The sequence below is a fragment of the Muscardinus avellanarius genome, assembly GCF_963383645.1.
Source record: "Muscardinus avellanarius genome assembly, chromosome: 10".
NCBI lineage: Eukaryota > Metazoa > Chordata > Mammalia > Rodentia > Gliridae > Muscardinus > Muscardinus avellanarius.
In genome coordinates, this window is record NC_137796.1 from 109,637,661 (window position 1) to 109,659,963 (window position 22,303).

Here is a 22,303-nt window from a genome sequence, read left to right on the forward strand (position 1 = left end):
TTTCTGAGACTGACCTGGAACTCGCGATCCTCCTGTCTCAGCCTCCCAAGTCCTGGGATTACAGGCCTGGGTCACCGCGCCTGACTATTTCTCAAGTGAAGAATACTCAGAGACCATAAGTAACTTCCTCAGGAATGAGCAGAGGAGGTGTAAAGACTGAATTCATCCACTTCTGCCTTCTCTTTATTGTGGATGACGGTGGAAACCAGGGCAGAGGCGAGAGGCTTACTGGGGGTGGGCAGCCCTACAGTCCTGCATTCCAAGTGACTTCTCTTTCCTGCGATGCTAGGGTTAGCTGCTCAGGAGAGACACTACACCATCAGCCCTCCCAGTGGTTTTCTTGTTTCTTTGCAGATCCCTGAAAAGCCCTTTGCCAGTGACTGGCCAGAGGCATAGGAGAGGAAGGCTCGACGTCCAGGCCTAAGAAGCAGCAAGGCCGACTGCAGCAATGGCAACGCCCCCTGGCCTCCAGCCTCTGCCGCCCCTGGAGCAGGACCTGGAGCAGGAGGAGATCCTGATCGTGAAGGTGGGGGAGGACTTCTGCTGGGAAGAGGAGTCCTCCCTGGCGACCAGAGAGGCCAACCCCGAGACCTTCCGCCAGCTTTTCAGACTCTTCTGCTACCAGGAAGTGACCGGTCCCCGGGAGGCCCTGAGCCGCCTCTGGGAGCTCTGCTGCCGCTGGCTGCAGCCCGAGCTGCGCACCAAGGAGCAGATCCTGGAGCTGCTGGTGCTGGAGCAGTTTCTGACCGTGCTGCCCGGGGAGATCCAGGCCCGGGTGCGGGAGCAGCAGCCGGGGAGCGGCGAGGAGGCCGTGGCCCTTGTGGAAGGGCTGCAGCGGGAGCCCAGGAAACGGAGGCAGTCGGTGAGGTGGGGGGCATTTTAACTCTGAGGTGAGGAAATAGGGCCCCCACCACCCTCAGGGGCCTGCAACCGAGGTCTGCAAAGGAGATTCCGTGGGAGAACCGGGGCTTCCTGGATGCTGTGGTGGAAGGCAGCTGCGAAAATTCCTCAACCTTGGCCAGTGGGTGTCCACCCATGATCAACCACACAGGATTCCTCCGCTCTCTTGGCCGGGCCCTTTCCATTACAGGGCTCTGGGAGTTAGAGACCCCAGAGGGAAGATCCCTGGGAAGAATTCTCTGGCTGGGCCCTTCAAAGGTTCCCCAATATGTTTTAAACCTGCACCATCCAGAATGGTAGCTATCAGCTACATGGGGCTTTAAACACAACTAAATAGCCGGGCATGGTGGCGCACGCTTGTAATCCCCGCGCTTGGGAGGCTGAGACAGGAGGATCGCACAGGTTCAAAGCCAGCCTCAGCTACTGAGTGAGGCTCTCAGCAACTTAGGGAGACACTGTTTCCAAATAAAATATAAAATAGGGCTGGGAGTATAGCCCAGAGGTAGAAAGCCTCTGGGTTCCACCTCCAGTACCACCACCACCAAAAAAAAAAAAAAAAAAAAATACAACGAAATAAGCTGGATGCGATGGCACACTGCTATAATCCTACTTCTTGGGAAGCTGAGACAGGAGGATCACAGGTTCACAGCAATTTAGCAAGGCTCATTTCAAAATAAAAAGGGATGGGAGTATAGCTTAGAATTAGAACGCTCTTGGATTCAATCCCCAATACGAGAAAAAAATTACAACTAAATGAAATTTGAAATGTAGTTTTTTGCTTGGGAGGCTGAGACAGGAGGATCACACAGGTTCGAAGCCAGCCTCAGCTGACTTAAGAGACCCTGTTTCCAAATAAAATATAAAATAGGTCTGGGAGTGTAGCCCGGAGGTAGAAGGCCCCTGAGTTCCATCCCAGTACCACCAAAAAAAAAAGTATCTTTTCAGCTCTTCTGGCTACCTGTAAAGGGCTCGCTCGCCACCCCTGGCCAGCGACTCCTCGACTGGAAGGCACAGGTGCAGGGCGTGTCCGCCACTCCAGCTCTATCTGGCTGCACTTGGAGGAAGAAGCGTGGCAGGCAGGCCCTCAGAAAGCCCCCTGCCTCTGTGCATTACGAAGCCCGTTAAGACTGAACAAGGAAAGTCCTGCCACCCGGGTTTCCTTTTTCGGTGCTGTCCCCAGATGAGGCATTGTGGGCTGCTGGCAGGTCGCCTTCCTCCCGGCAGCGCCCCGGCCGCACCACTCTTTAGGACTTAGGAGACAGAGCATCGCAGTGCGCCTCAGAGGTGACTTCACAGTTCACTAGCACGTGCAGTGCTGCTGACATTTGAAACGAGGCCGGCACTGGTGTGGGGCCTTCAGCCCGGGGTCTTTAATGGCACCAAGGGACAGAATAAGGGTGTGGTGGAGGCACCAGTGTCAAGGGAGGGACCCGGAGGGGGAGCAGGCGCCCTTGGTCTAGGCCTCCAGCCCGTCCTGAACAGGCCCATAGACAGAGCCCAGAGCGGAGGCTGGCCGGGGACCCCAAGGTGATGGGGGACCGCGTGGGGTCTCCCTCTGCCCGAGGAACTGGTGGGCAGATCTCTGTCTGCATGCAGGTCTCAGATGGACTTTCTGACATCCCGGCCCTTGAGACAAGGGGACAGTCCTTGAAGTGCCAGGCAGAGGCTCAGCCAGAGGAGTTTGCCCTGGAGGAGGGGGCTCAACACTCCAGCCAGCAGCTTCCAGCCCAGCTGAGCCACAGGCCAAAAAGGGGCCCCCTACTGTGGCCAAAGAGGGGTGAGTAGCCGCCTGTCTAGAGGAGGGAGAAGTGTGGCAGGGAGGGTGCTGGAGGGCCGTGGTGTGTGGGGCCTGCCTGAATGGGGTACATACCTCTCCAGCAAGGAGCCAGGCTTGGGTGGGGAGCCGTGTGGGCCGCTGCCAGGCTGGCGGAGGGTGCTGGGGTGCACTGTGTGGGTTCTACCTTGACTCTGCTCCTTCTCACCCGCCAGCTTCCCATGGTCAGGCCGTGTCCATCCTGTCTTCAGCAGCAGTGGCTTCATCCTCCCTTCCAGGCTCATCCCAGGTGAGTGGGTGTTCCTGTCTATGGTGTCTGTGGCGTCCTGTGTCTGCCCCCCACCCTGCCAGCGTCCTGCTGCCTTGCTAAGGGGACGTGTCTCTCTGGACAGGTGCTTCCCTGGAGTCCCCGCTGCCTGACCCTGGTCTTTCCAGGTGACTCCAGGTGGCGTCTGAGTGTTAGACAGTGTCCTGAGGCCGGTGCTCTCAGTACAGTGTGGCTCCCTCCCGTGGCCCTGAGTGGGAGTCTCCTGTCTCCTCCACTTCTCTACTTAACAGGTTTACTGTGCTGTAGTTCACAGGCCATACAGTCGGCCCACTCAGAGTGCGACCTTTAGTGTACGTGCAGAGGTATTTGTGGGCAATCCCCGCAATCAGTATTAGAACACGTTCATCACGCCCTAAAAATGCCCAGGGCTCACTGATAGTCGCCCCTCATTCTCCCCGGTCTTGGGCCACCACTGGGCTGCCTGTGTCTGGACTGACCCGCTGTGCACCTGGCCTGGCTCTCACTGCGCGCCCCAGGTCAGTCTGGGGTCAGGTGCATCCTCAGGTCTCCCCGTTGTCCTCGGGTCCTGCAGCAAAGGTGGGGTGCTCACTCAGTCCCTTCAGAGTGGGCTCCAGCAGCCAAGCGCAGTGGTTGGCAGCAGCCTCGTACCTGCATAGAGCAGGTGCCTGCACGGGAGGAGGGAGGTGCACAGCAGCAGGGGTGGCACTGTGTGGGACTGGGCTGGGGAGGGGGGCTGAGGGCACCCGGGACCACCAGGCTCCTTTCCCGCCTGAGGGAACAGCAAGGGCTGCGTGCCCTGGGCAGTGGCCTCAGTTGGTGATGGGGCTCATTTGGAGCTGGGACTGAGGGAGGCCCGTTCCAGCAGGTGCCTGCGACTCTGCAAGATGTGGCCTTGGACCTTTCTGGGAAGGAGCAGAACTATGTGGACCCAGCCCAGCGGGACCAGAGCTGGGACATGCTGCCTGAGAACGAGGGTACGTACCAGGAGACCTTGTCCTGGCGCACGCTTGTAAATCCCATTACCTGGCAGGCTGAGGCAGAAGCATCCAGGCTCCAGGCTATTCTTAGCAACTTAGTGAGGCCCTAAATAGCTTAATGAGACCCTGATTCAAAGTAAAAAAAATAAAAAGGGCTGGGGCTATAGCTCAGAGGTAGAATGCCCTTGAGTTCAATCCCCAGTGCCAAAAAAGAACAGAAACCACACTGGTTGTGGTGGCCCATGCCTGTAATCCCAGTACTTGGGAGGCTGAGACAAGCAAATCCCTGGTTTGCAGCCAGCCTCAGCAACTTAGTAAGACCCTGTTTTAAAATAAAAAGAAAAATAGGGCAGGGGATGTGGCTCAGAGGCAGAATGTCCCTTAGTCTAATCTCCAGTACCACAAAAGTAAAAATTTTAAAAATCTTTTGAAACTTCAACTGGGAGTAGTGGTGCATGCCTGTAATCCAGCACTTGGGCAGGAGGCTGACACAGGAATATCAGAGGTTTGAGGCCAGCCTCCATAGTTCTGCAAGACCCTACTCAAAGAAAAAATCAAAAGGGCCGGGGTGTTGCTTGGAGGTAGAATGTCCCTGGGTTCAATCCCTAGAACCAAAACAAAAAATAAGGTACTCACAGAAAGGGCTGGGGCCGTAGCTCAGTAGTAAAATGCTTGTCTAACGTGTACATAGAGTCCTGGAGAGCAGCTCCAGACAGTTCTCGTGAGGCCCCTGCCCGTGTCCCCAGCAGGTGCCCAGAGCTCTCTGGAGGGCCGCACTCTGCTCCTGCCGCCCACGTGGTCGGTCCCTCTGCTTCTTCCTTGGGCTCCTACACAGTGTGCTTCCAGCCCTGCAGTCCCGCCACTCTGTTCAGAGATGGCTTAGAGCTGAGCCCACTGTCCCAGTGCCCGCCGCGAGCTGAGCCCACTGTCCCAGTACCAGCCGCCAGCTGAGCCCACTGTCCCAGTGCCTGCCGCGAGCTGAGCCCACTGTCCCAGTGCCCGCCGCGAGCTGAGCCCACTGTCCCAGTGCCCACCACGAGCTGAGCCCACTGTCCCAGTACCAGCCGCGAGCTGAGCCCACTGTCCCAGTGCCCACCGCGAGCTGAGCCCACTGTCCCAGTGCCCGCCGCGAGCTGAGCCCACTGTCCCAGTGCCCGCCGCCAGCTCTTTCCCTCTCCCGCCACTCTCCACGGTGCTGAAATCTTTGCTGAGAGAATTGAGCTGGACATAGTATCACTGAGGGTTTTCAGCTGGGCCTGGTGGTGCAGGCCTGTAATCCTAGTACTTGGGAGGCTGACACAGGAGGATCGCAGGTTCGAGGCCAGCCACAGCAACTTAGTGAGATCCTGTTTCAAAACAAAAAGAGCTGGGGGTGTAGCTCAGAGGTAGAATGTCCCCGGGTTCATATCCCTGGCCACCATCATTAAGCCAAACAAACTGTCCAGCCCTTGCCTAAGAGTCCCTTTCTCCTCCCCTCGCCCTCAGCGTCGTGTTCTGTTGCAGGGCCTGGGCTGCGGATAGAAGAGGGCGGCCACCATGGGCAGGACACCCCGGTGAGGACCGAGTGGTACCGAGTGCTGTCGGTACGGTGCTCGGGGCCAGCCCCACCAAAAGGAGGGGGGCCCTTGGGGGCCAGCAGGCCGTACACGTGCTCCGAGTGCGGCAAGGGCTTCACCAAGGCGTCCCACCTCACCAAGCACCAGCGCACGCACACTGGCGAGCGGCCCTACAAGTGCCCGGTGTGCGGCAAGGGCTTCAGCGACCGCTCCAACTTCAGCACGCACCAGCGGGTGCACACGGGCGAGAAGCCCTACCCGTGCCCCGAGTGCGGGAAGCGCTTCAGCCAGAGCTCCAGCCTGGTCATCCACCGCAGGACGCACACGGGGGAGCGGCCGTACGCGTGCGCGCTGTGCGGCAAGACCTTCAGCAACAGCTCCCACTTCAGCGCGCACCGCAGGACGCACACCGGCGAGCGGCCCTACGCGTGCCCGGCCTGCGGCAGGGGCTTCCGCCGCGGCCAGGACCTCCACAAGCACCAGCGCACCCACGCAGCCGCGCAGGGCCCCGCGGCCGAGGCCTGACACCGCACGGGGCTCCTGCCGGGACCCTGCGTAGACGTCCCCAGCCGCAACCCACCATGCTGCTGGAGTCGGCTCTGTCCTGGAAGCAGCCCTGGTCGAGGACCCCGTGGAGGGCTTCACGATGCCTGGGCCGAGGGAAGAAGTTGGGGCTGAGTTCCTAAGCTCTGTGGGCGCAGAGCAGCCACTGCCCGCGGCGGCTCAGCCACCGGAACCTGCTTCTGGATCAGAGCTGGAAGTCCGGGTCTGCAGGCCCTGGAGCGTCCGACCTGCAGCTCCTGGCTGCTGGGCACCTGGGATGCAGCCTCACCATGGCCCCCTGCCCCGTCAGCCCTCTTGACTGGATGTCTTCCCTGTGTCCGCTCTTCTTTGTAGAGACAAGTCTTAGGATTTGGGGACCCCCCCCCCACTCACTGTGACTTCATTTTAACTAATTACAACTGCAGAGACCTTTCCAATATGGTCACATTCTGAGTTTCCGGGTGGGCGTGACCTTGGGCGACTCTCGATCTCTGTGGGCACCGCCCAGCCCTCCCACCAGCAGCCTGTGGGCCTCCCCGGAGCTCAACTTGTCTGTGGGGAGTTGGGGTGAGTTTAGAGCCCACCTTCGCAGATTCACCGCTGCTCTGCGGAATGAGTGGGAACACGTCCCCAGGAACCATCTTCCAGACCTCCAGCCATGAGGGAGCAGGATTTGGCAGGCCCAGGGCTGCCTTCCCAGAAACTGGCTGCCTCCTTCAGGCTCAGTGGGGCCCTGAGAAAAACAAGCCTTCATCCACAACCGAGAGCAAGAGTCCTTGGTGGCCTTAGTCATCACCGAAGTCATGAGCCAGCTGTTGACACTGCTGGGTTCTGGGATGTTCCATCCGGGCTGAGTGACCACTCCCCGTGGCTGGGTGGGCAGTGGGCGCTCCATTTAGCTGCTGTGTCTACTCATATTTTCACATGTGTGTGCGGTGCTGGGGATTGAACCCAGGAGTGTTCTACCTCTGACCTACACCCCCAGCCCAATTTAATTTTCAATTTTGAAACAGTCTTCTGAGTTGCTGCGGCTGGCTGTGATCCTCCTATCTCGGCCTCCCAAGTACTGGAATTACAGGTGTGCACCACATGCCTGGCTCCATCACCTTTCACCATGACCCAAGTCCCAGGGTTTGTGATACCACCTGTTCTCTGCTCTCCTAAGAAATCGTCGGTCCTTGTTCAGGCCCTGCGCTCCGTCTGTGTGGCTTGTGCAGGACGGCCTGGGTTGAGGATGCTTTATCCTCTAGACCAGCCTCGCTGTTCCTCCCACGTGGGAGTCCTTGCCTGTTGCTTCCTTTCCTCTTGGGCCATTGTCCCCATGGTGTGGATGGGAAGTTTCAGGATCCAGGTCCGTGTCGTGTGAGGCTGGGCTTCCGTGACTCGTGGGTGGGGCAGCGGGCACAGACAGTGATGAACGCCTCGCCCAGGGGCCGGTGGCCAAGCTGGCTTAGGGCCAAGCCTGAATGCCCACCATTTCCATCAGGCTTGCATTGACCAGTCCACAGGCAGGTATCCTGGCTTGCAATCCCAGTACCTGAGGCTGAGATGGGAGGATTGTGGGCTTGAGACAAGCCTCAGCAACCCGGTAAGACCTAGTTTCAAAACAAAAAAGAAGGCCAGGCGTGGTGGCGCACGCTTGTAATCCCCACGCTTGGGAGGCGGAGACCAGAGGATCGCACAGGTTCGAAGCCAGCTGCACTGGCTTAAGAGACCCTGTTTCCAAATAAAATGTAAAACAGGTCTAGGAGTGTAGCCCAGAGAAAAAGAGAAGAAAAAGGGCTGGGCTGTAGCTCAGAAGTAGAATGCCTCTGGGCTCAATCCCCAGGACCATACCAAACACAAAGAGTGTAGTTGAACTTGGAACAAAGTTTATTTTCTGTTGTCACTGGAAAATGTTCTACGTTTAATTTCTCTATTAAAAAGGAAAAACGGGTGTCCGCTCTTGGCAACTAAGCAGCTACAGCAGAGGGTGCCTGGCCACGGGGCGGGTGCCCAGCATGGACCCAGGGTGAGGGCTCTGCAGGTGGGGAGGCCCGCAGGGGTCCCTGGGCAGGAGGTCAAGGGGGTGTGGAGCAGAAGTCTGGCCTTCGGGGCCGCCTGTGTGTGTGGTGATGCCCAGGCTGAGGCCGGCAGGGCCTTTCATCTGGCTCAGGGCTTGATACAAAGGGCAACTTGTGCCCTCAGTTGTGATGGCTGGGCAGTCACCTGAGCTGAGTGCTAAGACATTTGCCCAGATGCCAAGTGCCCTCCAGGTCACCTGAGCCCGCGGCACTGGGGGACACATGGAGACAGTTTCCCAGTGTTCCCTGGGGCAGCGAAGGCAGCGTCCAGGTGCCACTCGGGGCCTAGCAAGCAGTTACAAAAGGACTCTAAGCAGGTGCTGGGGGCAGGCTTGCCAAGTGCCAGGTGAGAGGAGAGCAGGCGCCCCGGGCCAGTCCTCAGCGAGGGTGGGCGCTGCGCCATCCCATGTGGGGAGTCTCCAGTGTTGGGACACTCAGTGTTCTGTCTTGGCTCACAAAGGTCAGAACCACGTGTGTCTTGGGAAGGCCTCGAGCCTTTGTGTGCCATTGTATCTTGTGTAAGAAAGGAAAAAAAAAAAGCATGTTTTAGTTGTTACACCTTTTTCAAAAAGTGGTTTAGTTCACCGAGCGGAGTGGTGCACACTTGTAATCCCAGTACTTGGGAGGCTAATAGAGGAAGAATGCAGGTTCATGGACAGCCTCAGACCCTTTGCAACTTAGTGAGACCCTGTTTCAAAATAATGAAACAAAATAGGGTTGGCAGGCCGGGTGTGGTGGCACATGCTTGTAATCCCCATGCTTGGGAGGCTGAGACAGGAGGATTGTATATGTTTAAAGCCAGCCTCAGCTACTGAGTGAGGTTCTCAGCAACTTAGTGAGACCCTGTTTCCAAATAAATATAAAATAGGTCTGGCGGGCAGACCATCCCAGCCTGCTTCTCACACGCTGTTACCTGGGCGCTTGGATTGGCCTAGCGAGGCTCCAGGGCCTCCCCGGCCCGGCCCCCGGCGCCCTGGGCCGGCCTCCTGGGAATCTGGCCTGGGTGCTCCGTCCAGAGTTTCACATGTTCCTTCCTCCCAGATCCCGATCCTGCTGCGTCTTCAGGGGTCTGAGCCTCCGGGTCGCCTGGCCCCCCACAGATGGGCAGCCGGGACAGAGCCGCCCCCTTCCGGAAGGCCCTGAGCTGCTGGAGGAGCTGACTCTTCCCGGTGCAGTACCTGCAGCAGGAAAGCCCGCCTCAGCCCGTGCTGCTTGCTGGGGCCGCCTTGCCCAGTAGAGCAGGCTGTGAACCCCCAGTTCAGATCAAGGGATCCCACTGGGAAGCCGTGGCTGCTCCTCCACCTGGCGGGGCTCTGAGCGCCCCAGAGGCCTAGCAGGAAAGACCCCCCCCCCCAGTTCCCCCTCCGAGTTTAGGTGTAATTGGTTATATCCAACTGACGGCCAATTGTAGGAAGAGCATATGGACCCGAGACACTCATGGAAAGAGCACCCCAGAGGAGCGTGGCTAGAGCTTCCCAATCGGCGTGGGAGGGACATCCTTATCTTTTTCTTCCCCCAATATTGGGATCAAACCCAGGGTGCCTCGTACATGTTAGGAAAAAACTCTTCTGGAAATTGAGCACAGGCATTCTACCTCTAAACTACACTCCCAGCCTTAACGTTTGGAATTCCAGTACTTGGGAGGCTGAGACAGAAGGATCACAGATTTGTGGCCAGCCTCAGCTACTGAGTGAGGCCCTCTGCAACTTAGACTCTGTTTTCAGAAATAAAGAATTAAAAACAACATGGCTGGCTCAGAAATAGAATGCCCCTGGGTTCAATCCTCAGTACTACAAACAAAACACAACAAAACGATCTTGCTAAGTTGTCCAGGCTAGCCTCGAACCTGCAGTCCTCCTGTCACTGGGATACAGGTGTGCCACTGTGCCCACCCCCCGGGCTTTCTCTTCCCTCCCATAGCCATTGGCGGCAGGGGACAGGAGCAGTTTGAGGACTGGCGCGGCGGCGCACGCTTGTCATCTCAGAGCTTAGGAGGCCGAGACAGGAGGATCGCAGGTTCATAGCCAGCCTCAGCTATTTAGGCCCTCTACCGCTTAGTGAGACCCTGTTTCAAAATAAAGATAAAAAATAGGGCTGGGGGTATGGCTTGGAGGTAGAACCCCCATGGATTCAATCCCCAGTAACAAAGTTTTTTTTAATTTTAAAAATAGCTGGGGGTGAGCCAGGCGTGGTGGCACACACTTGTAATCCCAACATTTGTAAGGCTGAAACAGGAGGATCACGGTTTGTGGAAAACTTTAGCTACTTAGGCCCTCCACAACTTAGACCCTGTTTCAAAATAAAGGAAAAAAAATAGGGTCAGTCATGATGGCGCACGCTTGTAATCCCCACACTTGGAAGGCAGAGACAGGAGGATCGCGCAGGTTCGAAGCCAGCCACGCTGGCTTAAGAGACCCTGTTTCCAAATAGAAAAAGTATAAAATAGGTCTGGGAGTGTAGCCCGGAGATAGAAGGGTTTCCAGGAACCCCAGTACCACCAAAAACAAATAAATAAAAATAAAAAATAGAGCAGGGAGTGTAGCTCGGAGGTAGAATGCCCCTGGATTCCATCCCCAGGCCCGCCCCCCCAAAAAAAAAAAAAATCAAGAATAAAAGCTGGGTGTGGTGGTGCATGCTTGTAATCCCAGCTTTCGGGAGGCTGAGAATGGAGGATCGCGGTTCGCAGACAGCCTCAGCTACTGAGGCCCTCCACAACTTAGACCCTGTTTCTAAGTAAAGAATAAAAAATAGGGCAGGGGGTGTAGCGTGGAGGTCAAATGTCTCCGGGTTCTATCCCTAGACCTGCAAAATAAAAAAATAAAAATAGGGGTAGGGTTGTAGCTCAGAGATAGAATGCCCCAGGGGTCCATGCCCAGTACCCCCCCACACACACACAGCTGGGGATGTAACTAAGAGGCACAATTCCCCTGGGTTCAATTCTAGTACCAGAAAAGAAAAAAGGACCAAGCCCCCCTCCTGGAGAGCAGCTAGGGTGTCCTCCATGGTGTCCAAGGCACAGCAGGCCAGGTGAGAGTGGGGAGCTGGGCCTGGCTGGGCTCCGCTGGGCGTCCTCCCTGGACCCTGCACGCCACCCCGGCCACATGCAGGTCTGCAGAGGTGGCCCCCAGCTGTGGTTACCGCAGGCCCTGGTCTCCTGGGGCTGCCGTCTCCTCTCCATCCTCCTCACTGTCAGAGGAGCTGTGACTGGAGCTGCGGAGGAGAGGAAATGGGTTCACTGCATGTGTCCCAGCAGCTCCGAGCCTGTCTCCCACAGGGACTTGGAGCGCTCTGGCTTCCCTGGTGAACTGAGGCAGGAGCCGCCAAAGCGCAGCAGGTAGAAAGGGCCGCTGGGCTCTGGCCAGCAGGCGATGAGGCAGGCGTTCTGCCCTCCCTCCCTGCAGGGCCAAGTTCCCAGCGTAAAGTACTTCTCAACCCAGCAGTGTTCTGAGCCTTCCGAAGTCCCAGTTCCTCCCCAGAAGGAACCCAGGAACCGCCAGGGCCCTCATCAGGCCGACAGGCGACTCCGCAGAATGGCACACCCGCTACAGGACTGCCGTGCGCACCTCCCCGGGGACTGGCGGTCTGGTGGCCCTGGTGGCTCTGTCTGCCGCAGATCGATAAAGATGGTGGGAGGCTCTGGCTTCTGCCTCCGGCCCTCTGCTGGCTTCTGGCCCGGCTCAGCCGGGACCCCTGGCTTTGTCGAAGCACGTCTGCAGTGAGGAAGGCAGTGGTGGCTGAGTCCCTTCCCTTCCCTGTGGCCACTGCTACCTGTTGGACTTTGGGGTCACAGGCTTGGGGCAGCCACCAAATGTGTGCCATGCGTTGGTAGGCGCATCAAACCTATCTGCTTTTCTTCTCTGCAGAACCAGTCTCGAGATAGTCCAGGGCTGTCCAGTAAAGCTTTGCATGACAGACATGCTGTGTCTCTGCTGTCCAGTAGGACAGGCACTGCTGCCTTACTGCTGGTGCCAGTTTCGGTAGCATTTAGTGGTGCACCCTGGTAATCCCAGGACTTGGGAGGCTGAGGCAGGAGGATCACAGGTTTGAGGACAGTCTCAGCAAGTAGTGAGACTCACCAACCTAGCAAGACCCTGGATCAAAATAAAAATAAAACGAGGCTGGGGACGTAGCTCAAAGGTAGAATGCCCCTGGATCCAATCCCCAGTGCCACGCACACACACACACAAAGCCTCTCCATTATTTACTTGTGTGGTCCTGGGGGTCAGAGTCGGGGCACTGCACCCCTGAGCCACAGCACATGCCAAGTTTATGTGCTTCTGTTTCTTTTATGGTGCTGGTGATTGGACTCCGAGGCATTCTGCCTCTGAGCTCGTCCCCAACACCCCCCCCTTTTTGTTTTTGACAAAAGGTCTCACCGGGTGCCGAGTCTCACTAAGACACCGGGAGTCTCCCTGAAGTTGCTGAGAGTCCCCATAAGGCTTTGGGAAAGAGCAGGAAGCTGGGCCCACTTAGCGCCTGTGAAAGACAATCCCTCTGTGCCTCAGTTTCTCCACCTATAACTGAGGCTGTCGGGGGCACGTGACTGACCAGATTCTCAAGATTTAATGAGCCAGGCGTGGTGGCACATGCTTGTCACCCCAGCATTTGGGAGGCTGCGACTGGAAGATCGCGGCTCAAGACCAGCCTCATCTAGTTAGTGAGGCCCTCTGCAACTCAGACCCTGCTTCGAAATAAAGAATGGAGCCGGGCGTGGTGGCGCACACTTGTAATCCCTGCGCCTGGGAGGCTGAGACAGGAGGATCATGCAGGCTTGAAGCCAGCCTCAGCTACTTAGGCTCTCAGCAACTTAGTGAGACCCTGTTTCCAAATAAAATAGGTCTGAAAGTATAGCCTGGAGGTAGAAAGCCCCTGGGTTCCACCCCCAGTACCACCAAAAAAATAAAGAATAAAAAACAGGGCTGGGGTGTAGCTCGGAGGTAGAATGCCCAAATTCCATCCCTAGACCCGCAAAAAAAAAAAAAAAAAAAATTAATGAGAAAGTGCCTATCAGCTGTCCCATGCACAGGAGGCCCAACGATGCTGCCTGACCACGGGCCAGCTGTGAAGAGATGACTGTGGCCACGGCTGGCAAGGAGTCCTACCTGCTCCCGGCTCCCTGCTCCCCGGAGTCTCGGGTCATGTCAGTGGGCCCCTTCTGGGCAGAGGCAGACGTCCTGGGCGGCAAGGCAGAGAGGAGAGCCAGCTGTCCCAGGAGCCTGTCCTGGGACGGGCGCATGGTGTGGTCTGGGGTGGACAGAGGAGGGAAGGCTGCTCAGTGGGCATCCGGCCCCTTTGGCTCTCAGCAGCTCGAGCCTCAGGACCCTCTGCCACCTTTCACAAGCCTCAGGCCTGCCCGTGGCCCTCCGCCCCCACCTTCTTTACTGTACTAGAGATTGAACCTGGTGTGTTCTGTCTCCACGCTATACCCCTAACCCTTATTTACTTATTTGGTGCTGGCGATTGAACCCAGGGGCATTCTATCTTGGAGCTACACCCCCAGTTCTATTTTTATTTTGTATTTGAATAGTGCTTCACTAAGTTGGTGAGAGCCTTGCTAAGTGGTTGAAGCTGGCTTCAAATTTGCAATCCTCCTGTCTCAGCCTCCCAAGTACTGGGATTATAGGTGTGCACCATCACGTCCAGTGTGGAAATAGGGTCTCAGGGCTGGTGTCCTTCAGCCTTACAGCAGGGTCTCTTTCCCCACATCCTGCATAAAGGGTATGAATTTCAAAGCTGTGTTGGGGAGATCAGGGGCCTGGGTCTAGTGGAGTCTTGGCTCTGGGGCTGGAGGCTGGGAACCTGGCACCAGGCTCCACTGTGGGAGGGTGTGGGAGCTTCTGGGCTGTGTGCAGAGCTGTCCAGAGCAGGGCCACAACTGCAGTGATGAAGAGGACATCTTAATCCTTCCTCATAGGCAGGGAGGGGGAAGCAGGGGCCAACTCAGGAAGTGAAGGAGGCAGGACCAAGTTTCCCCAGGAAGAAAGAGAGTAGAGGGGAGGAGGGGAGGAGGAGAGGGGGTCACGGGGCGGGCCCAGTCTGGAGGCCCCCTTGTGTCCCCAGAGCCTGGTCACAACTGAAATGTGGCCGGCAGCTGCATGTACGCTGAGTGAATACATGAATGGCAATGTCTTGCGAAGACCGATGACTTGTGCGTTCAGGCTGAGCAACCCAGCAGAAACGCGGCGGCAGGGCCGGGTGGCGGCTGCGGCCCTGGGTCACGGCCGCGGGGGCGCCCAGGAGGAGCTGCTCCTGGGGGTTCACTGGGCGCCGGCGCTCAAGAGCAGACCTCGGCCTTGGCGGCGTTCTGCTGCCCACCACACGCTTCTGGGAGCGCCATTTCCCTGGCTGTCTTCTCCTCCTCGCAGACTCTGAAGGATGTAGTCCAAATCCCAGTCTTCAACTTGCTGAAACGATGAAGCCGGTGGTTATGAGGCTGCTGGCGGCCTGGAGACAGCGGTGCTGTCACCAACGGGCTGTCATGAGGGTGTGTGAGTGCGCCCGAGACCGACTGGAGAGGAGCCTCCTTCCTTAAGGTGGGCCCACATGCCTCCCCAGCTTCCTATGTTTGGTGTTTGGTCAGTACTTTTACACATGATGTTTGATCTCAAGGAAACCCAGGTCTTTTTTTTTTTGGTGTCACTAGGGATTGAACCCAGGGGAATTCTACCTCTGAGCTACATCCCCAGTCCCATTTTATTTTTATTTTGAAACAGAGTCTCGCTAGGTGAATAAAAGCCTATTTGCTGAGACTGTCCTTGAACCTGTGATCCTCCTGTCTCAGCCTCCCAAATACTGGGATTACAAGTGTGCACCACCATGCCCACCTAACTCACATCTTTTTGTGTGTGTGTGTGGGTCTGGGATGGAACCCAGAGGCATTCTACCTCTGAGCTATACCCCCTGCCCTATTTTTTAGTCTTTATTTCGAAACAGGGTCTCACTGAGTTGCGAAGGGCCTAAGTAGCCGAGGCTGTCCGCGAACCACAATCCTCCAGTTTCAGCCTCCCAAATGCTGGGATTACAAGCATGTGCCACCATGCCCAGCTTCATATCATTTTTAAATTCTTATGTTAGGTTCAAGAATTTGTAGGTTTAAAAGGTATTGCTCTCTTGCTGGGTGCGGTGATGCACGCCTGTCATTCCAACTACTTAGGATGGTGAGGGAGAAGGATTGCAAGTTCAAGGTCAGGCTGGGCAACTTAGTGAAACCCTGTCTCAAAATAAAAAGCTAGCCAGGCGTGGTGGCGCACGCTTGTAATCCCTATGCTTGGGAGGCAGAGACAGGAGGATCTCGCAGGTGTGAAGCCAGCCACAATGGCTTAAGAGACCCTGTTTTCAAATAAAAAGTATAAAATAGGTCTGGGAGTGTAGCCCAGAGGTAGAAGGGTTTCCAGGAACCCCAGCACCACAAAATAAATAAGTAAATAAACAAACAAACAAACAAATAAATAAATATAAAAAATAAAAAAGCAGAGCAAGATGTGTGGCACATGCTTGAAATCCCAGTACTTGGGAGCCTAAGAAAGGAGGATCGTAGGTTTGCAGCCAGCCTCAGCTACTTAGTGACGTCCTCTGTGACTTAGTGAGACCTTTCAAAATAAAGAATAAAGCCAGGCATGGTGGCGCACACTTGTAATCTGAGCATTCAGGAGGCTGAGACCGGAGGATCCAGGTTTGTGGACAGCCTCAGCTACTTCATGAGGCCCTTTGCAACTCAGTGAGACCCTGTTTCAAAAATAAAGAATAAAAAATAGGGCTGGGGGTGTAGTTCAGAGGTAGAATACCGCTATGTTTCATCCCCAGTACCACACACACACAAAAAAAAAAAGAATAAAATTGAGCTGGGGTGGGGCTTGGAGGTAGAATGTCTTTAGGTTCAATCTCCAGTACCAAAAAAAAAAGAAAAACCTTCTGTGTATACCTTGGTGCCAGTTTCCTCCAAGTCATTACAAATCTTACGTGAACTACATAAGCAGGGCAGAGAGGGACCACGCGGTCCTCCCAGGCCATGGCGGAGCATCTGCCAGCGAGCCCGCCTCTGCAGGGAAGGAACCTGGTTTGCAGTTGACCTGGGCCGGCCTATTGCACAACTCTGTGGGACTGGAGAGGCTTGTGGGCTTTCTTTTCTGTCCAGTGGGCAAGGTAACCCCAAAGGTCATGGCCACGGTGCTGGGGGACACTAACCACCCCGCACAGGGCGCAGCAACCTCCTCTCTACGTCCCTCTCTCCTCCCCAGTGCGTTACACAGTCTGTTTCCTCTAATCCCCTTAACCCGGCTTTGTCACCCGCTGGTCCCCTCATTAATGTTCTAAATCCAACCTGAACAGGCACTCCGTTTGTCGAGATCGAGGGCTTTCCCATTTGGAGAATTTTGCTTTGACAGCGTCTGGTTCTGTATTTTATGTATGGCTGTATGTATTTAGAAACATATGCTTGGGGCCGGGCGTGGTGGCGCACACTTGTGATCCCAGCATTCGGGAGGCTGAGACCGGAGGATCGCTTTTCACAGACAGCCTCAGCTACTTAGTGAGGCCCTTCGCAACTCAGTGAGACCCTGTTTCAAAATATAAAATAAAAAATAGGGCTGGGGTATAGCTTGGAGGTAGAATGCTCCTGGGTTTCATCCCCAGAACTGCAAAAAAAAAATATATATATATATATAATTTTATATACAATATATTATATATAATATATAGTATATATGTATATATATGTATATATATGTATATATATGCTTGGGAATTAACTGTTCTTTTTTTCTCCTCGGTCTGAAAAAGGCTGGCAACTCCTTCTCTTTCTTCTCAACTTTTCCTGAGGGTGAGGTCCCTGCTTGAACCCCTACCACCGAGATAGGTGTGGCCACTTGCGGCTGGTGACCCTGGGACCCTGGGCCTCCTCCTAAAGAGGCAGCTCCCAGGCTGGCTGAGGCAGGCCAGCTGGTTCTAGCCCCAGTGCTGGGCAGGGGCCACACGCAGGTCAGGCCGAGGGAGGGCCAGGCAGCAGATGCCTACCTGGAGAGAGAGCACCAGCTGTCCTTCCTGAGCACCCTCTGCAGGCACCTCCGGCCTGGTGCCCGGCCCTGCGGCTTGGCCCTGGTCACCGCAGGCTGGGTCCGGGACATTCCAAGTGACTCTCTGGAGCAGGTTTTTCTCTATCATCTTCCTCCTCTCCCTGCGGAGGGCTCTGCGCGTTGCAGAATCTCGCCCAGCAGCACCCGGGGCCTCTGTCTTTGGCTGTCCTTCAGAAGAGAGGGTGCCTTCTCCCTGCAGGCCCCAGGGAGGGCTCAGGGATCCTTTGGTGTTGAAGGACAGACTCCGAAGGTCATCTTCCAGGCACATGGGGGTCTCCTTGGCCATCTGAACGCTGGCCTCAGCACAGCTCTCTAAAGGCCACTCTTCCCAAGTGGCTGGGTCCTGTGTCCATGTGGTCTGTCCATGCCCGGGTTTGGTGGCGAGACCCATTGGCTCCAGAACTGGCTGTCGAAAAAAAATATACATCCTCGGTGAGTATCCATAGAAACATACTTCAGGGAATTGTTTTCATGATAAAAAATTTCCCATTTTAAAGCCAGGCGTGGTGGCGCACGCTTGTAATCCCAGCATTCAGGAGGCTGAGACCTGGAGGATCGTGGTTTGTGGCCAGCCTCAGCTACTTAGTGAGGCCCTCTGCAACTTAGTGAGACCCTGTTTCAAAATAAAGAATAAAAAATAGGGCAGGGCATGGAGCTCTGAGATCGAATGTCTCTGGGTTCCATCCCCAGACCCACCAAAAAAAAAAAAAAAAAAAAGTAAATGAATAAAAATTCCTACTTTAACCATTTTACGGGTGGGTGGCATGTGTAACCCTCACGATGCTGCACGGCCATCAACGTCTAAAACCTTCCACTGTCCCGGAAACTACACCTATGAGCAGTCACTGCCCACCCCTGCCCAACCCTAATTTTAAAAATCACCCCAGGAATAATAAAATAAAAATAAAAAGGGCTGAGGGTGGAGCCTGAAAGTAGAATGACCCTGGAATTCAATTCCCAGTACCAAAGGAAAAAAAAAGTGGTTTAGGGCTGTGGAGTGTTTTTGTTGGAAACAAGGTATTTAACCCCAACTGCATCAACAAATGCAGAACAGGTCTAACTGGCTGGGGCTGAAAGATGATAGTGCTAAAGGGAGCAGCTAACTTTATTTTTTATTTTTTTGGATTGAACACAGGGGCATTCTACCTTTAAGCTACATCCCCAGTCCTATTTATGTGTTGTGTGTGTGTGTGTGTTACTGGTGATGGAACCTAGAGGCATTCTCTGAGCTACACTCTCAGCCCTATTTTACATTTTGTTTTGAAACAGTCTCACTGAGTTAAAAAAAAAGCCTTGCTAAGTTGCTGAGGCTGGCTATGAACCTATGATCCTCTGTCTCAGCCTCTCAAGTACTGGGATTACTGGTATATCCCACCACACCCAGCTTTTTTGGTGTGTGTGCGCGTGTGTGTGAATCCAAGGGTGTTCTACTACTCAGGTATATCTCTAGCCTTTGTTTTTTGGTACTGGGTATGGAACCCAGGGGCCTTCTACCTCCAGGCTTCATGCTTCATTCCTAGACCTATCATATATATATATAATGTGTGTGTGTGTGTATGTGTATATGTATGTATATGTATATGTATATATATATATATTTGTGTGTGTGTGTGTGTGTGTGTGTGTGTGTGTGTGTGTGTGTATGAAATGCAGGGGCATTCGACCTCTGAGTTACACTCCCTGCCCTGTTTTTTTTTAAATTATTTTGAAACGGTCTCACTAAATTACGGAGAGCCTTAAAAGTAGCTGAGGCTGTCCATGAACCGCAATCCTCTGGTCTCAGTGTCCCGAATGCTGGGATTACAAGTGTGCGCCACCACACCCGGCTTGACCTATTTTATGTTTTATTTGGAAACAGGGTCTCACTAAGTGCTGAGAGCCTCACTAAGTAGCTGAGGCTGGCTTCAGACGTGCGTGATCCTCTGGTCTCAGTCTCCCAAGTAGCAGGATTACAAGCCTGTGCTACCACCCCAGCTACCTCTAGCCCTTTTTATTATTTTCAAGCAGGATCTAAGTCTCCTGAGAGCCCTGGACACACACATACACACACACACACACACACACACACACACACACACAAGCGCGCGCATGTGCATGCCCCTTCTGCCTGTCTGCAGGGTGGTGGGCTTGGCAGCTCCGAAAGCTTGTGTCCCACAGACCTCAGGTGAAGCCCTTCCAGTCACAGGGACCCAGGTTCCAGACTCATCACCACCAGCCAGGTCTTGAGCCAGTTCCTCCGCCAGGTCTGGAATCAGGACGGGTTGGTTTCGCTGGAAGATGAAGAACTCCTCTTCCCCATAGTCGGACTGTGGGCGGAAGAGAGGGCTCTGGGCGCTATGGCGGCGCCCATGCTGCCCGGCCGCCCAGCCTGGGTCGTGTGGGGAGATCCCATTCTGTCCCAAAGGGCTTGCGCTGCACTGCTTCCTACCACCAACTTAGACAGGGGCTCAGCAGCGCCACCTCCTGGGGGTGCAATCCAGGGCTCAAGTGGCATAGTTGTCTGCCACACTTACATAGGTGCCCCTGTTAATGCCTGCTGCTGACTAGTGGCGGTGAAGGAATAGCTGAAAGCAGAGTCCAGGCCCTTCCCACCCATCGTCACTTAACCCTGGCCTGTCACCTCTAAAGGAGGGAGACCTATCCTCGCCCACCACCTTCTGGGGATATCTGGAGACAGAGACGGAGGAGTGGAGAACATCTGCTTGCCCTTTGGCCTCACTTGTAGGGGATGATCCCCGAGTCCCAGAGGCTCTGTGGTGTTCATCTTTGCAGGTCCAGCTAGGACTAACACTTTTGCCCAGTGAGCTGAGTCCCTGGCTGGTGTGGCCCGGGCAGTGCCGCCATCCAGCCTACATGTGTGTGTGTAGCTCTGGGTGCTGAGCACCACCGAGGGCCACCTCGCGGACCCCAGGTCACCACTGGAGAATCCTCCAGGGACTTAACATGAGGCCACCTCTCTCAGGAGTGGGCTGGCCCCATCCTGACCCGACAGCGTCAAGAGCTGTACCGCATGACCACTGTGGAAAGGCAGGTCCTCGGCGCAAGGCCGCCCCGGCCACAGCGGAAGTGGCCGTGGAGCCGAGCACCACAGAGGCAGAGCAAGGACGAAGACGGAGATGAGGGATCAGAAAACACCCTTAGGTGGGGCCGGGAGGCTGCAGGAGAGCAGGCCTGAAGAAAGGCAGGGAGCCCGCGCTCACCAAGGAGGAGTCCGAGTCTAGAGACGGGAGTTGGCCTTTGGCAGCCTCGAGGATGGCATCCCAGGGGGAGCCCAGGGGGGGAACGCCATCTTTGCTGTTCGATGCCATGTGGGCCGAGCTCAGGGGATGCCCATTCTGTGCGCCATCATCTGAGGAGCCCTGTGGGGCACACAAGGTCAGGTGGCAGGGTTCAGGGGTCAAGACCAAGTGATGGGGACTGCTTTTCCAAACCCTTGAGCAGCCGCAGGAGATGAAAAGAGGTTCATAGCCGGGCGCGGTGGGCACGCTTGTAATCCCAGCATTCGGGAGGTTGAGACTGGAGGACTGTGGCTCGTGGACAGCCTCAGCTACTTAGTGAGGCTTCGTAATTTAGTGAGACCGTTTCAAAATAAAGAATAAAAAATTGGGCAGGGGGTGTGGCTTGGAGGTCAAATGCCCCAGGGTTTCATCCCCGGAAGACAAAGGAAAGAAAAAAGAAAGAAAAAGCTGGGCGTGGTGGGGCACACCTGTAATCGCAGTACTGGGAGGCTGGGAAAGCAGGATTCCAGGTTCAGGGCCAGCCTCAGCAACTTACTGAGGGCATCTGCAACTTAAGAGACCCTGTTTCAAAATAAAAATTAAATAGTGCTGGGGGTATGGCTCAGAGGTAGGCTGTTTCTGGACTCAATCCCCATTACTCCCCCCTCCCCCCACACACACAAAAGAAAGTGTAAGGAGTAATTTCAAATCCCGTTGCCTTCTTCTACCTTTGTGTGTATGGGGCTGCCGGGATTGATCCAGGGGCGTTCTACCTGAGCTACATCCCCAGCCCTTTTTTATTTTGTTTTTTTAACCAAGGTGTGGCAAAATGACCAGGGCTGGCCTCGAACCTGCGGTCTCTTGTCTTGGCCTCCCAAATACACAATCCCAGACACAGCGCCTGGGTTATTTACTGCCTCTTACAAAGGAGTAAATCAAAGTTTTGGAGACCCCAAGAAATTTTGTTTGGAGTAGCCATGTTTAGCCGCTTGTATCCAGGGACTGGATCAACCCTCCCTCCTTTCTATCCAGAGCCTCAAAAGGAAGGTATCCGGTCCCCGCAGGGCCGAGGCGGGAGGCTAGGAGACAGCTGCGCTCCGACACCACAGGAATGGGCGCCTCCCCTCCTCTCCTGCCGTTCTTGGAGCAGGGCAGGTGTTGGGGGTCCGGAGCTGGAGCAGCAGGGTTGGGGCGCTACAGAGGCAGGCCCAGGGCGTGTTTGGGTGCAATTCAGGACACAACATTCCCAGGGCGACAGGATCCCCGGGGTGGAGGGGGCCTCGAGAGGCTGGAACGTTCTTCTGGCCAGTTAAGCGGGGAGGGAGACTACCCACGGGGGAAGCGAGCGCATGCGCAGTGGCTTAGCGCTGTAGAAAGTGCCCAACGCGTTTTGAAAGAAGGTGCCGGGCGGTGGACTCTGCGGCGAAGAGCGAGCCGACGGCGCCGGTCTTGACGTCGCCCAGCGACGCCCACTGGCCTCTGACTCCGCCGCCTTCTCGGGTCTTTCCAGGCGGCACCTTCAGCCCGCCCGCCGGAGGCACCGGTTGTCATGACAACCAGACGCCGCCCGCGGTCCGGCGAGCTTTCGACTTCCCCCACCCGGGGCTGCCCCAGCGTGTCCCGTCCGCGTGTCCCGCCGCCACTCGCCTCGACCCGCCTTCGCCGGCCCTCCCGCGGTCGCGACCCAGCGAACAGGCCCGGGGCGCCGCTCCGACGTGCTCGGCCTCGGGCGCGCCGCTCCGCGGAGCCCCGCGCCTCCCCGAGCAGGGCACGCCCCGCCCCTGCCGCGGGATTGGCTCCTGGGCCTGCGAGGGCGGGGCGAGGGGGACCGGAAGTCGGGGCGCCGGACGCGCCCCTCCGCGGTGCCCCGAGCGTCCCGGCCTGCCCCGCGCGCCCGCAACCACTTCCGGGG

The 22,303-nt window shown here is 55.9% G+C and overlaps 2 protein-coding genes across 2 annotated transcripts; one reads left to right on the plus strand and one right to left on the minus strand.

Moving 5' to 3' along the window:
- Positions 1 to 448: 448 nt before the first annotated feature.
- On the plus strand, positions 449 to 6,021 carry ZNF500 (zinc finger protein 500; the record flags this gene model as incomplete). Its single annotated transcript, XM_080703964.1, has 5 exons — positions 449 to 862; positions 2,497 to 2,677; positions 2,904 to 2,963; positions 3,800 to 3,937; positions 5,444 to 6,021. The coding sequence occupies 5 exons, from the start codon at positions 449 to 451 to the stop codon at positions 6,019 to 6,021; spliced, it is 1,371 nt and encodes a 456-aa protein (XP_080560090.1).
- Positions 6,022 to 9,033: 3,012 nt separating this feature from the next.
- Positions 9,034 to 20,481, minus strand: DNAAF8 (dynein axonemal assembly factor 8; the record flags this gene model as incomplete). The annotated part of the gene is made up of 9 exons (XM_080703965.1): positions 9,034 to 9,280; positions 11,241 to 11,312; positions 11,375 to 11,497; positions 11,666 to 11,812; positions 13,205 to 13,276; positions 14,364 to 14,506; positions 17,115 to 17,579; positions 19,357 to 19,479; positions 20,374 to 20,481. 9 exons carry the CDS (start codon positions 20,479 to 20,481, stop codon positions 9,034 to 9,036), a joined length of 1,500 nt encoding a protein of 499 aa, XP_080560091.1.
- Positions 20,482 to 22,303: the final 1,822 nt, after the last annotated feature.